We start from the raw sequence: 14,593 nt of genomic DNA, 5'->3' as shown, positions 1-14,593 counted from the left end.
TATGTGGGGGGAGGTAGGAGATAAAGTCAAGAGGGAGTTTCCAAAGAGGCTTTCACGTGCTAAAGACTTGCTAGAGGCCTAGCTATTGTCAAACTAAGGTTGTTTTTCCCTCTAGCAAAGCATTAACATTAAGATAGTAGGGAGTTCCTGGACTTTAGGACATTGATGGGATTGCCTTTTTCTGGTAAACTGTTGGAGACTTATTTGTTTTTTGTCATTTCCTGTTTTTGGGTAGCTGGGAGCTACTGATCAATTTAGGAAGTAATGTCATTTTAACAAAATTGCAGTATTACAATATTGTATATAACATGTTGTAATTATATTACAGTGTATCTTTCCACTTATTTAGATCTTTTAAAAATGAACGATGTTTTGTACTTTTCAGTGTACAAGTCTTGTACTTTTTTGCTAAATTTATTCCTAAATGTTTTGTTGTTTTTGATGCTATCATAAGTGAAATTGTTCTAACTTAATTTTCAGATTGTTCATTGCTAGTGTATAGAAATATAATTGATATTTTATATTGACCTTATATCCTACCACATTGCTTATTAACTCTACTTGGGATTTATTTTGTTGTTGTTTGTGGATTCCTTAGGATTTTCTTTATACGAGATAATATCATCTATAAGTAGAGATAGTTTTACTTCTTCCTTTTGTTTCTTGTTCTTGCCTAATTGTCCTGTTCAGAATATCCAGTATCATGTTGAATGGAAGTGACAAGAGGTGACATCCTTGTCTCCTTCCTGTACTTAGAGGGGAAACTTTCAGGCTCTCACCATTAAATGTGATAATAGCTGTGGGTTTTCATAGATTCCCCTTTATCAAGTTGAGTAAGTTCTCTTTAATTCATAGTTTGTTGTGTATTTTTATCACAAAAGGGGTTGGGTTTTTGTGATATGCGTCTTCTGTGTCTATTGAGATTAATGTATATGGGTTTGTATTTGTTTTACTTTTCTATTTTTTTTAGGATTGATTTTTATTCTATTACTATGATATATTGGTTGACTTTTATATGTTGAGTCAACCTTCCATTCCTACTTATCTTCCCTCCCTCTGGTTACTCATTTAGTATTCCCTGACTTGATGAATACCATCTAAGCCATCCAGATGCTCAAGCCAGAAGCCCAAGAGTCATCTTAGACCTTTCTTTCCCCCCAACTCACTACATCCAATCAGTTGATTCTGTCCTAATACCCTCCTAACTTTTCCCACTTTCAACTCATCCTTGACTCTGAGGCCAGGAGTGATTTTTTTTCTCCTAAAGATGAATCTCATAACCTGAATCTATTTATAGAAAAATTTATGAAGGAGAAATTTGTATTTACTTCGTGCCTCCTGCTAATGTACATAAACCATTACCAACTCTTTGGTCTTTGTCTTGTTTTAAAGACTCAGACTACTTTCTGTGAACTATGGGTGACTCTTCTGTTTTTTGAAATGATATTTGTGCTATAGTAAACAAAACTATGGTATTGGTATAAAAACAGACACATAGATCAGTGAAGCAAAATTGAGAGCCCCGGAATAAACCCACACGTGTATGGACATTTAGTTTATGGCAGTGGAGCCAAGAGCATAAAATGGAGAAAGGACAGTCTCTTCAAAAGATGGTGTTGGGAAAACTGGACAGTCACATGTGAAAGAATGAAACTAGACCACTATCTTATAGTGTACCCCAAAATTAACTCAAAATGGATTTAAAACTTGAACGTAAGACCTGAAACCATAAAGCTTCTAGAAGAAAACAGGTGGCAAGCTCCTTGACATCAGTCTTAGCAGTGTATTTGTGGATCTAACTCCAAAGACAAGGGAATCAAAGGCAAAAGTAAACAAATTGAGGGACACCTGGGTGGCTCAGTTGGTTAAGTGTCTGACTTTGGCTCAGGTCATGATCTTGTGGTTTGTGACTTCCAGCCTGCATCGGGCTCTGTGCTGACGGCTTGGAGCCTGGAGCCTGCTTAGGATTCTATGTCTCCTCTCTCTCTGCCCCTTCCCTGCTAGTGCGCTCGCTCGCTCTCTCTGTCTCAAAAATAAATATACCTTAAAAAAATAAACATATTGAAATACATCAAACTAAAAAGCCTCTGCATAGTGAAAGAAACCATCATCAAAAGGAAAAGGCATCCTACTAAATGGGAGAAGATATTTGCAAATTACATATTTGCCAAGGGGTTAATATCCAAAATATATTAAAAAATTCCTACAACTTAACAAAAAACAGTTCAAATAAAAAAATGACCAGAGGATCTGCATAGACATTTTTCTAAAGGAGACCTATAAATGGCTAACAAACACATGAAAACATGTTCAGCATCACTAATTATTAGGGAAATGCAAACCAAAACCATAATAAGATATCACCTCATATGGGTTAGATTGGCTGTCATCAAAATGACAAGAAATAACAAGTGTTGGAGAGGGTGTGGAGAAACAGGAGCCCTCATATGTAAATAAAACCCTGGGAATATAAATTAGTGCAGCTGCTGTGTAAAACACTATGGTTATTCCTCAAAAAGTTGAGAATAGAGCTGCCATACTATCTAACAGTCCCACTACTGGACATTTATCTGAACATGAAAACATTAATACAAGAAGATATATGCAGCCTGGTGTTCATTACAACATTATTTACAATAGTCAAGATATGGAAACAACCTAAATATGCATCAGTGGATGAATGGATAAAGAAGGTGTGGTATATAGACACTGTGGAATACTATTCAGCCATAAAAAAGAATGAAATCAGATGTTGACAACATGGATGGACCATGAGGGTATTAAGAGAACTAAGTCAGAAGGAGAAAGTAAAAAATAGTATTACTTCACTCATATGTGGAATCTAAAAAAATAAAATATAACAAATAAAAACAAACTCATAGACAAACAGATTGGTGGTTACTACAACGGTAGGCGGTTGAGGGGTGAAGGGAGTCAAATGTATGGTAATAGATGATAACTAGACTTTTGGAGGTGATCACTTTGAGATGAACACAGATATTTAATTAAAATGTTATATAATTAAAACATATACCAATTTTACTTCAATTAAAAATGGGGTTTATAATTTATTACCATAGGAGTGTTACTAAGTGCTATTTTTGGATGCTAAGATTTTGTGTAATGTCATGTAATAAAAGAGTAAAATAGGAGAGAGGGCTTAAAAACAGATGAATACCAAAAGAGAAAGTGGCATGTGGTGAGGCTGCTACTAATTTGTTGCTGTGGTGCAATTGATCCATTGTGAGAATCCTTTTCTTGCAAAGTTTACACACATTATATCATATTACAGAGATTTTGAAGTCTATCATCATCTGGTCATAACATACATATACTAGTCAAGTAATAACTCAGTATGGATTTTTGTAGAAGTTATTTTATTTAAAAAAAATTTTAATATTTATTTTTGAAAGAGAAGGAACATGAGCAGGGGAGGGGCAGAGAGAGAGGGAGACACAGAATCAGAGGCAGGCTCCAGGCTCTGAGCTGTCAGCACAGAGTTCTGAAGCGGGGCTCAAACTCAACAAACTGTGAGATCTTGACCCGAGCTGAGGTTTGACACTTAACCAACTGAGCCACCCAGGCACCCCTAGAAGTTACTTTAATTTTTTTTTTTTTTTTTTTTTTTTTACATTTATTTGTTTTTGAGAGACAAAGTGAGACAGAGCATGAGTGAGGGAGGGGTAGAGAGAGAAGGAGACACAGAATCCCAAGCAGGCTCCAGGCTCCGAGCAAGCATTCAGCACAGAGCCTGACGCGGGGCTCGACCTCACAAACCGTGAGATCATGACCTGAGCTGAAGTTGGACACTTAACTGACTGAGCTACCCAGGCACCCCCACTAGAAGTTATTTTAAGTCCAAATTATATTAAATGGATAAAGTCTAAATTTTGCATTTGTATATATAAAGTTTATGTATATCAAATATAAAAGCTCTATAAACAGTTTTAAGTCAGTTTATTTATTTATTTTGCAGCCTTGCATTGCATCCTGAACGAGTATTGGTAGCAACGGGACAAGTTGGGAAAGAGCCTTATATCTGTGTTTGGGATTCATACACTGTGCAGACCATATCAATTCTAAAGGATGCTCATACACATGGTATAGCTTGTTTAGCATTCGACTTAGACGGGCAGGTATGTGATTTTTTTTCTTTTTCTAAACTACATCTTATAAACGTGTACTATAAGAAATGATTACAAATCTATAAATATTAAATTGGAAAGCAATTGATGAAAAATACCTGTTTGTTCAAGGGTGGAAGTACATTGGGTGGATAGTTGATGAATATAAGAAAAATAAGAACAAGAAGTGGTCTTTATTTCACATATCACAAACTTTTTAATTGAATTAATACTATTATAAAAGCCAAAGAGATTCTGACTCAGTAGAATATTACCTAATTGTCCTAGAAATTTTACATATAACTTTTCCAGGTATCAACATAACTTTCCTTATGTTGATAAGACAGATGAAAGACGTCTTAGGAAGACATCTTAGGAAAACTGTTTCTCTAAGTAGAGCTGTATACATTTTAATTTTCAGTTATTTTAAAGGTTTCTGTTGAAGTTACATTTTTTATTGAAAATAAGGAGGTGGTTCCTATAAGAGCTATTTTTATACAAAATCAAAGTTGAAAACAAAGGATATAATTATCAGTTCCCAAATTATCATCTACTTCTAGTGAATGATTATTTTAAAAAATTAAACAGGCCAAGAACTTTTTTATGGTGTTTTCATGGAACTTGTTATACCTAAAACATATTTAAGAAGTGGTAAGAAGTTGAATTTTGCAGGTATGGTTAATTTGTAGTCTTTAACAGTTTTATGTTAAAATTAGACTTTAACAGTCATTTTAACTTTTAGAAAGATTTTAGTTGCCTGCTTTTCAGTTCATAAAATTAATTTTATAGGTTGAGATTTTATAAAAACAGATCACATTGTGTTTTGTTCTCTTGAAAATGACAGATATTTTATTTATAACTAAGGAATAGCTTCTTTGAGTAGCATAGATTAATATGCCTTTCTGTTAAGAGTCTGTTTAAGGGGCGCCTGGGTGGCGCAGTTGGTTAAGCGTCCGACTTCAGCCAGGTCACGATCTCGCGGTCCGTGAGTTCGAGCCCCGCGTCAGGCTCTGGGCTGATGGCTCGGAGCCTGGAGACTGTTTCCGATTCTGTATCTCCCTCTCTCTCTGCCCCTCCCCCGTTCATGCTCTGTCTCTCTCTGTCCCAAAAATAAATAAAAAACGTTGAAAAAAATTAAAAAAAAAAAAAAAAGAGTCTGTTAAGAGATCTTTAAGACTTAATTGGAAACTTTCATTTGGGGAAAAATGTGCTTCTAGGTTTAATATTAGTATTGTAGCAGTGATTGGCAATTACAGAACCTTAATTCATGTCCTGTTTTGCTATTTTTCAAGTCCCTTACTGTCCTCATATCAATTTTCTTTTTTAAAAGGAAGAGAATTACTCTTAACCTATCTCTTGGGAGATTAAATTTTATGAAACAAACGTACATGGATTTTTTTTTTAGTCATTTACTAAAGGTGTTATGAAGTCCACGATGTATTAACTATAGGTATCTGTATTCTTTCAACATAGATGTTTTCTTCCTAATTTTGAAATTGCTCTTTCTAAATGTTATGTGTTGCGTTGCTGAGGAATTTCTTTTGTGTATATAAGGAGAAGTCATGCCCATAGCTCTTCCTAGTTGAAAGCCTTTAATTTTGCTTATTTTGTAGAACTTATAAGAAAAGCCTTTGGTACATGTATTTTATTATCACAAATCTTCATGAGAATGTGTTACTTAAAAGTTTAAGCTTATAAAAAACATAATAATAGCTAAAAGTTACTGAGCACATACTAAGTACCAGGCATTGTGCTGAGCCTGCATTATCTTATTTAATCCTCACAGCAACCCTATGAAATAGATACTATTATTATCTCTATTTTACAGATAAAGAAACTGAGACTTAGAGAGGTTAAATAACTTGCCCCAGGTTACACAGCTAGTAAATGGAGCCAGAGCGGAAACCCAGGTCAGTCACACTCCAAAGCTCATGTTTTTAATCACAATGCTCTCCTGCCTCCCAAACATGGAACTTAGGAAGTAGTTATTTATATTTCAGAAGAAATTCATCCATCTTAAATACAATTAAAGCTTATAAGGAACTGCTGCCGACTGAAGATTAAGAAGAGTATCTCTGAAATTCTATTGAGAAAATGCCTTAGTTAAAAAATATATTTGAGAATATATTCACTAATATCTGAACTGTTTATGAGCTATCAACTAGGAAATAATTGTGATTTTTGCATTTTATAATAGTGCTCTATTAAGATTTATCCAATGAATTTCCCTGTTAACAGTAATGCTGAATATTATTTTCCCAGAGGCTTTCTTCTAAATGGACTGAATATCCACTCTGACACCAGAAGTCTGCCTTACTGAGAATAATTAGGGCCTGAAAAGTCTGTTTCTATAACGCACATCAAACAGGGACTAAAATTTCTAAGTGGGAGGAAGGGAAATTTGATACTTTATCTTGCAAATACAACAGTACACTGCAAAAACATTTCTCATGTTGAACAAAATCTAAGCTGTAGTTACAGCTCTGGTGATTTACAGAATGAACTAAGAATCAAGCATTAGTTTTTAACTTAATTTTGTCAATTATATGATGGTACAAAATAAAAGGCTTTAGTGTACCTTAGCCTTTTGGCACATGATTATCAAGAGAGTAATTTTTGCAAAAATATTAGGGGAGTTCACTGGTTTTTCCAAGTGCCTTTTAGCAGTCTCTTGCTAACTTGACATATCTCAAGTGCCTATTGTATTATTCTTGAGTTTTTTTCTATTTCTCTGCCAGATCCTAATTTCTAATGATTTTATGTAGGATTTTACCAGTATTTATTCCATCAAGTCCTGCCTCTCTTGCAAAATTTGTGATTTTACTTTGTGACATCATGATCATTAGTTCTTGTGTAATGAACATTGAGACCACAAGGACTCACATACTAACATGTTTTAAGTATAATTGTTTGTTATTTGAATATGGTTTATAATTGCAGAAACTCACGGGATGCGTCTAGCTGTGTCTATTAGGATAGTTTTCTTATTTGAGCATTGAGTGCACTAGAATCTTTTAATAAATCCAGTTCAGTTAAGGGACACAACTAAGGTTTTGTTGGGATCAAGGAGAAATTCGAGAAGCTGGTTTTCTTTTTCCCTTTCTGACTTTTACTTCTTAATTAAAGGTGCCTTTCCTTCTGTCTGCTTCTTAAATGTCAGTGTTCTTTAGGAATCTGTGGCCTTCTTTTCTTTTTACTTATTCTCTCTAGGTGATCATCTAGAGCCATGATTTTAATGTCCATGTCAGTTAACAGTGAAGCCCCAGTTTCTCTCCTCAACTCCAGATACCGCCCCCCATCCCTGCCAAATGTCATACAAATATACTATGTACGATACCTTTAAAACTGAATCTCTCTTTATTCCAACTCTCTTAAAAGACAAAGTTGACCCTTTCTCTGGCTTTGGCCTGCTTCTCCAGCCTTGTCTCTGGCCACTTTCCAGTTGGCACTCCTCCCCTCAGCTACCCTGAATTAGGCTTTTTCCTGAAGGCACCATGATCTCTCTAATCTTGCTGTCCTTTGGTCTGAAAGGCACTTTCTCTTACTTTTCTACCCAACTCTTACATGGTTAAAGCGTTACTTTTACTGGAAAACTTTATCTTCTTCCTCACCTACCCAGGCTGGGTAAATGTGAGAAAACATGATACAGTAAAAAATGATAGAAAGCTAGGAGAGGAAGCAGTATTGGCTTGGTTATTTCTCTCTTATCCTCTCTGCTGTTGCTTAACCTGTGCTGAGGGAGGTTGATTTTGGCCATGTTAAGTTTATCAGGGCTACAGAGGAAGTGCTTCCAGATCTCCTTTTTTTTTCACTGTCTGTACAGAGCTGGATGCTTCGAGGCTCTATGGAGATACATGGAGTTTTAAAGCTTTTGGCCCATTGTGGTTTGCTGTGTGTGTAGGGTGAGCCAAGTCAGAAGAAGCATCGATAGAATGGGCAGTCCCCCTCTGACTATTCCTCACTTTATATTTGTTTTGTGAAATTTTAATCTCTACACAGTAGGTAGATTTCTTTTAGCTAGATATTTACTGATACCCTGTAATTCCCAAGACTCCCAGGAAAAGTAAGTCCTCTCCTCTTGTTCCCTTGGTCTTTCTGCCAGGGTGATTTGATGGAGAGCCACAACAAACTATATACTGTATCTTTTCATGGGAGCCATTCATTCTGCCCATTTGAGGGTTTAAATAGTAATTCTACTTTGCAGAATTTGTTTCTGAGTATTAGATGGCATTTCTTATTCAGACAGGTAGAGGGCATAGGTTCTTAAAGCTAGTTATGGTTGTGGTAAATTAATGATGATGATAACAAACATTTATGTAACATTAACCACATATTAACTTTTTTTGTGTATGTATATATGTTAATTCTCATAGTAACCCTATGAAACACTTTTATTATTCCCACTTAATAGGTGAGGAAACTGCAGTTCACAGAGGCTACATAACTGCTGAAAGTAATCTAATTAATTAATGAGAGATGGAGCTGATGTTCAAACCTAGGTAGTCTGATACCAGAATCTATGCTTTAAATCAGAGGTTAGTAAACTGGTGCACTTTCTGTAACAACTCAGTAAATATTTAAGCCTTGTAGACCATACATACGGTCTCTGTTGCCACTCCTCAGCCCTGCATTGTAGTAGGAAAGCAGTCATGGGCAGCTTGTAAAAGAATCGGTATGGCTGCACTCCAGTAAAATTTTATTTACAAAAACAGGATTCAGGCAGGATTTGGCCTGAGGGTTGTAGTTTGCTGACCCCTGCTTCTAACCCAGGGCAAAAAAATCTGTGTCGTGGGCTGATCCTTGTGATTTCTTCTTTATCCCTTTCAGTTACTTACAAGTGTATTGTTAATTTGCACACAGTTGGAGGATTTTCTGCACAACTTTCTGTTACTCTAATTTCTGTTTTTGTCAGAGAACATACTCTGTATTTTAGGGTTTTTTTTATTTGGTTAGGCTTATTTTGTGATTCAGAATTTTGTGATCTTCATGAAGTTTCATGTGCACTTGGAAAGGATGTGAAAAAAATATATTCTGCTGTTTCCTTTCTCTCCTTCTGTTTACTGTGCTGTCGTCGTTCATTTTACTTATATGTATTTTGCAAATCCCATAATAACTATTGTTATTTTTGCCTTAAGCAGTTTAAAAAGAAAATTAAAAATAAAAGTCTTATTTACATATTTACCATTTGGACGCTTAATTCACAGGTGTATCATTTCTGTCTGGCTGAAGTAATTTCCATTATCATATCTTCTAGTGCAGGTCTCACCTTCTGTTTACTTGAAAAAGCCTATTTTGACCCAATTTTCCAAAGGTAATTTTGCTAGCTATACTGTTCTATGTTGCCTTTTTCCTCCTTAGGATTTTTGAAGAGGTTATTCATTGTCATCTGACTTGTATAGCTTTAGATGAGAAATCTAGAATAACTTTTTAATCTTTGTTCCTCCATACTAAAATTGTCTTTTTTTCTGACTGCTTTTAAGATTTTTCTCTTTAGCACTGGTTTTAGCAATTTGATTACCATTTGTGTTGATGTATGTTTTCTCTGTGTGTGTGATTATTCTGCTGGGAGTTTATTGAACTTCTTAGATTTGCTGGGTTTATGAGTTTCATCACATTTAGAAAATTTTAGCCATCATTTCTCTGATTTTGTATTTTCTTTGCCTCCATCTTCTCCTTTTGGAACTACAGTTACCTGTATACTAGACCACTTGATGTTTTTCTAAAGTTAGCTGAGGCACCATCATTTTTTTTCCTTTTTTTTTTTTTTTTCTGTGCTTTATTTTGAATCATTTCTCTTGCTGTATCTGTAAGTTCATCTATCTTTTCTTAATTCTCTAAATTGCTGTTAATCCTATGGTGTGAATTTTTATTTCACATAATTCAACATTTATTTTTACAAATTATGTATGTTCTTTCAAATCTTCCATTTCTCTTTTTATTCTTTGTATGTTTTAAAATAATTCTTGGGGCACCTGGGTGGCTCAGTCGATTAAGCATCCGACTTCGGCTCACAGTTTGTGAGTTCAAGCCCCACATCGGGCTCTGTGCTGACAGCTTGGAGCCTGGAGCTTGCTTTGGATTCTGTGTCTCCCTCTCTCTCTGCCCCTCCCCCACTTGCATTCTGTGTGTATGGGTGGGTGTGTGTGTGTGTCTCTCTGTCAAAAATAAATAAACATTACAAAATTTTTAAAAATAATAAAAATAATTCTTGAGCATCCTGAACATTTTCATTTTAATAGCGAATGTCTCCTAATTTTTATCATTTCTGTGATTCTTGGGTCTGCTTCTATTAACTGATTTTTCTCCTGGTTATTCATCACATTTTCTTCTTTGTTCACATGTCCAATAATTTTTTTTATTGGATGCTGGACACTGTATATGTTACATTCTGCATTCTGGATTTTGTTGTATTCCTTTAAAGTATTTTGCACATTAAAAAAAATATTTTGTACATTGTTCTGGCACGTAGTTAAATTCCTTGTGAATAAGTTTAATCCTTGTGAAAGCTTGCTTTCAAGCTTTTTGGGGCGCAGGGCTAGAGTAGCTTTTCCTCTAGGACTACTGGTTTAACTTTGCCACTAAGGTGCAACTCTTCTGGGATCCCTACTGAATACCTAGTGAACTCAAAGAGTTATCTCCATTCTGGCTATTGGGAACTTGAGTGATCCTGACCCTTTATGATCTCTGGGAATTTTTTGGCTGTAGCTCCCCAGTAATTGCTTTTTGTCCACAATTTGTTCTTTGCATGGCCTCACAGATTTCACCCTGGGCATGAAAAGATTGGTGTTCTCAAGGGGACCCATAAACAAATTTTCTGGAGCTCTTTCTCTGCTCTGCAAATCCTAGCCATGACGTCTGAACTCTAGGCTCGCTCTGTCTTCTCAAATCAGCAAGTCTGCTGGGCCCTGTTTGGATTCTACCTTTCTGTGCTATAATATGGAAATTGCCTCCTAGATGAAGGCTGGGGCAAGTACAGGTCTCACCTTGTTTGTTTCTCCCCCTTTGAGAGTTCACAGTGCTTCACTTCCTGTTTTGAATGTCTGAAAATGTTCGTTTTTGCATACTTGTGTGGTTTCTGGTTGTTTATGGCAGGGGGGCAGGTTCAGACCCTGATACTTCTCCATGGCTGGAATTCCATCTCTCACGTTTCTTAACCTCTCTCACACTTTCCATCTTGCTAGCTCCTCTTTTTAACTCTGTATCTTCATCTCCCTCTACTTGCCTATGTAACTCTTCCACTGAGTTTTAAATTTTATTTATTTTATTTTTCATTTCTAGAAATTCCATTCGTTTCTTCAGATATGCTTGGATACTTTTTATAGTCTCCTATTCCTTCTTCATATGAAGATATTTTGAAGCCTTAATTTTATATCTCTGTTCACCTGATAATTCCAATATCTGATGTTTTATGGGACTGATTTTGCTATTTGTCTTGATTAGCTGATTCTTGTTGTTTCTTATTTCCCATGGTTATGGGGGTTAGAGGTGTTTATTGAATTGCTACCTGTAGGAATTCTTTGAGGGATGGATTGAAGTGTCAGTTCTCCAGATAGGATTTATATTCACCTGTGTTTGCTACATTGTTGAAGATGCCTGAAGACTGCAACCCTTAGGGCCACTCTGAATAAAATTTTCCGCTTGAGGGGTTTATGATTAATGTGGAGTTAGGCCCTACAACCAGTTGAAAGCTGCTTATATCTATCCATTTGCCGGGAGGTTTTTCTTCCGCTTCATGCATGCCACCTCTTTTTTAAAAAGGGCTGGGGTGCCTGGGTAGCTCAGTCGGCTAAGCGCTCATCTCTTGATTTTGTCTCAGGTCATGATCTCACAGTTCCTGAATTTGAGTCCTGTGTCAGGCTCCATGCTGATAGCATGGAGCCTGCTTGGGATAGTCCTTCATTCATTCATTCATTCATTCTCTCTCAAAATAAATAAATAAATAAACTTTAAAGACAGGGGAGGGATACTTTCTTGTTTTCCCTTTCTCTGAGCAGTTCACTGCTTTAGATATCTGAAATTCAAATCTATACCTTGGGCTGGCCCTAAACCTTATCTCCCTCCCATTCTTGTTCAGTCTGCAGAACAAACATCAGGCTTACTAAGAGTTAGCTGGTGCCTTTAGAGTAAAGTGGATGTGGGAGCTTTCTTACCTTCCAGGATTCCTATGTGAAATCACTTTGTTTTTGTTCCAGATTTCTTAATTCCTTGACAGCTCAGCAGTGCATTTAAAAAGATGTTTTTACATTTTATCTAGCATTTTTAGTTTTTGGCAGGAGAGACGTTTTAGGGTATTTTGTCAGTGCTACTGTTAGGATGGAAGTCTCTCTTCTGTTTCTTAATGTAAAGACTACGCATATGTGAATATTAACAAGATGAAATACATCCAGCCCTTCTCTATTAGGTCTATAAAACATAAATGTGTAAGTTTTGATGTTTTGATGCCCATGAGTAGAATTTGTTTATAATTTGCTTCCTTTTTGATTTGTTTGCTTTTTATTCCCTCATGGACTTCTTGGATATAATTCAGCGCTTGGTTTCAGTTGGACTTGATTCAAAGAATGCAGTTTGTGTTTGGGATTGGAAAAGGGGAAAAATGTTATCTATGGCCCCTGGCCACACAGACAGAGTAAGTATTCTCCTTTGGGGTTTCTACTGGGTACTGGATGGGGGAAAAGCCAGAGGAGAGCCAGAGGATTTTGTGTTTCTGTACTTTGTTATTGCCAGATAGTTCATATGTAACTAATAATTTAAAGTACAACTGTAAATACTCAGAAAATTTTAGAACGTATATGTATTGTAGTACTCAAAAATATGACTCAGTATGCATAGTGTTAGCGCTAAACTTTTAACCATTGTTTGCTTCAGGATAAATGATGAATGGTTCATGCCTATGGTCTATTTAGTATGGTTTATCACTAATTTGTTATGTATATATCACAAAGTGAAAAATGATATGTATGTGTGAATTTGAAATTATGTATTCATATTAAAAATTTTAGAGACCTAACATTTTTTACTTTGGAAACTTGTTAAAAATACATTCCTTGTTCTAAGCTATATAAAGTTAATCATGAAAAATACTTTGTAGTCAACTTTTAAATTAAATTTACTTTTATAAACATACATCAAAAACGTTGTTATAAGCCTTGTAAAATGTCTCATTTGTGTGTGTGTGTGTGTGTGTGTGTGTGTGTGTGTGTGTGTGTGTGTATGTGTGTGTGTAGTAAAATTATGACCTGAAGCAGCACAGGAGATACAGTGTTTGATTCTATTTTGGGGGGGGGGGGGGGTAGGGGTGGAATCTATGAATGAATCTATAAAAGTAGCATAGAAAATTTTGTGTGTATTTGCATTTTGGAAAATAAACTTGTCTTTTAGCAGATTCTCAAAAGGGCCTGTTACACACTCACAAACACAATTTAGATAATTATTAAAGTGTAACAGATCAGATTTGTATATTTTAATTAGGTAATTGCATATTCTGACTTAAAGCATTACACACTTTGGATTTAGTAAGGAGATTATTATGAAGATGGTACTGTTGGACTTTTTAAAGTATTTTTGTAGTTAGTATTTAAAGTTGCATCAATATGGTTTTCATATAATCTGTGTATGGTGACTTGTTAAACATTAATTTATAAGATGTAATCGTTATTATCACTGAAGAATATAATTTTATACATTTTTAAAGGTAATACGCATCTTAGGTGATTATGCAGGCAGGTGTTAAAAGAAACATGGTGAAGAGTAACAGAATTGTTTTTTTCTGCTCTGAAATTATTTTTCAAGAGCTTTTCTTTTGTTATTAAAGTATATGTTTCTATTGCATATTTTCAGCTGGGTTTTTTGTCATTTGCTATTATAACAAAAATGGTTGGTTAGAATTTAGAATTTTGGCAATCTTAGACAAGAACAAAGCCTGAGATCTCCAAATTTTAAGTATAAGGTAATTTTGTTTGACCCATAAACAATAAAGAAAGCTAAAAAATAAAAACAATTTTCACTGTGAAATAAATATTTGGATTCTTTATGTAAGTAGTTTTGTATGGTAGAAAACTATAAAAACATTCCCTATTTCAATTGCTTAAAAAAGTTCTCGGGGCACCTGGGTGGCTGAGTTGGTTAAGCATCTGGTTTTTGATTTCAGCTCAGGTTGTGATCTCACAGTCAGTGAGATTGAGCCCTGCGTTGGGCTTTGCACTGACAGTGTGGAGCCTGCTTGAGATTCTCTCTCCTTTCTCTCTGCCCTGCCCTCTCTCTCTCTTTCTCTCAAAATAAATAAACATTAAAAAAAGTTCTCTGTTTCTAGCTGTGTTAAGTGTACATTCCATTCATTATGTTTTCTGTGCAGAAATTATGTAGGTACTTGCCTCATGCCCTAGTTCTGTTGAACATTCTTGTGACTTACAGATGAAATTTTTTATTTTTTTTAATGTTTACTTATTTTTTTAGAGAAAGTGAGAGAGAGA

General features: G+C 35.4%; 1 protein-coding gene across 12 annotated transcripts in view; it reads left to right on the top strand.

Annotated features, from left to right (window-relative positions):
- EML5 (EMAP like 5) overlaps positions 1 to 14,593 on the top strand; it is a 182,288-nt gene that overhangs the window by 21,860 nt on the left and 145,835 nt on the right. For 10 of the 12 annotated variants that reach the window (XM_058739946.1, XM_058739947.1, XM_058739943.1 and 7 more), the window contains exons 2-3: positions 3,977 to 4,136; positions 12,652 to 12,750. In XM_058739946.1, coding sequence (XP_058595929.1) covers positions 3,977 to 4,136; positions 12,652 to 12,750 — 259 coding nt within the window. Of the gene's footprint in view, positions 1 to 3,976; positions 4,137 to 8,558; positions 8,660 to 12,651; positions 12,751 to 14,593 lie in introns of those variants that run through there. The other 2 variants (XM_058739949.1, XM_058739948.1) reach the window with 1 other exon arrangement.

The sequence above is a fragment of the Neofelis nebulosa genome, chromosome 7 (genome assembly GCF_028018385.1).
Source record: "Neofelis nebulosa isolate mNeoNeb1 chromosome 7, mNeoNeb1.pri, whole genome shotgun sequence".
Classification (NCBI taxonomy): domain Eukaryota; kingdom Metazoa; phylum Chordata; class Mammalia; order Carnivora; family Felidae; genus Neofelis; species Neofelis nebulosa.
This window is presented reverse-complemented; position numbering and strand designations above follow the sequence as displayed.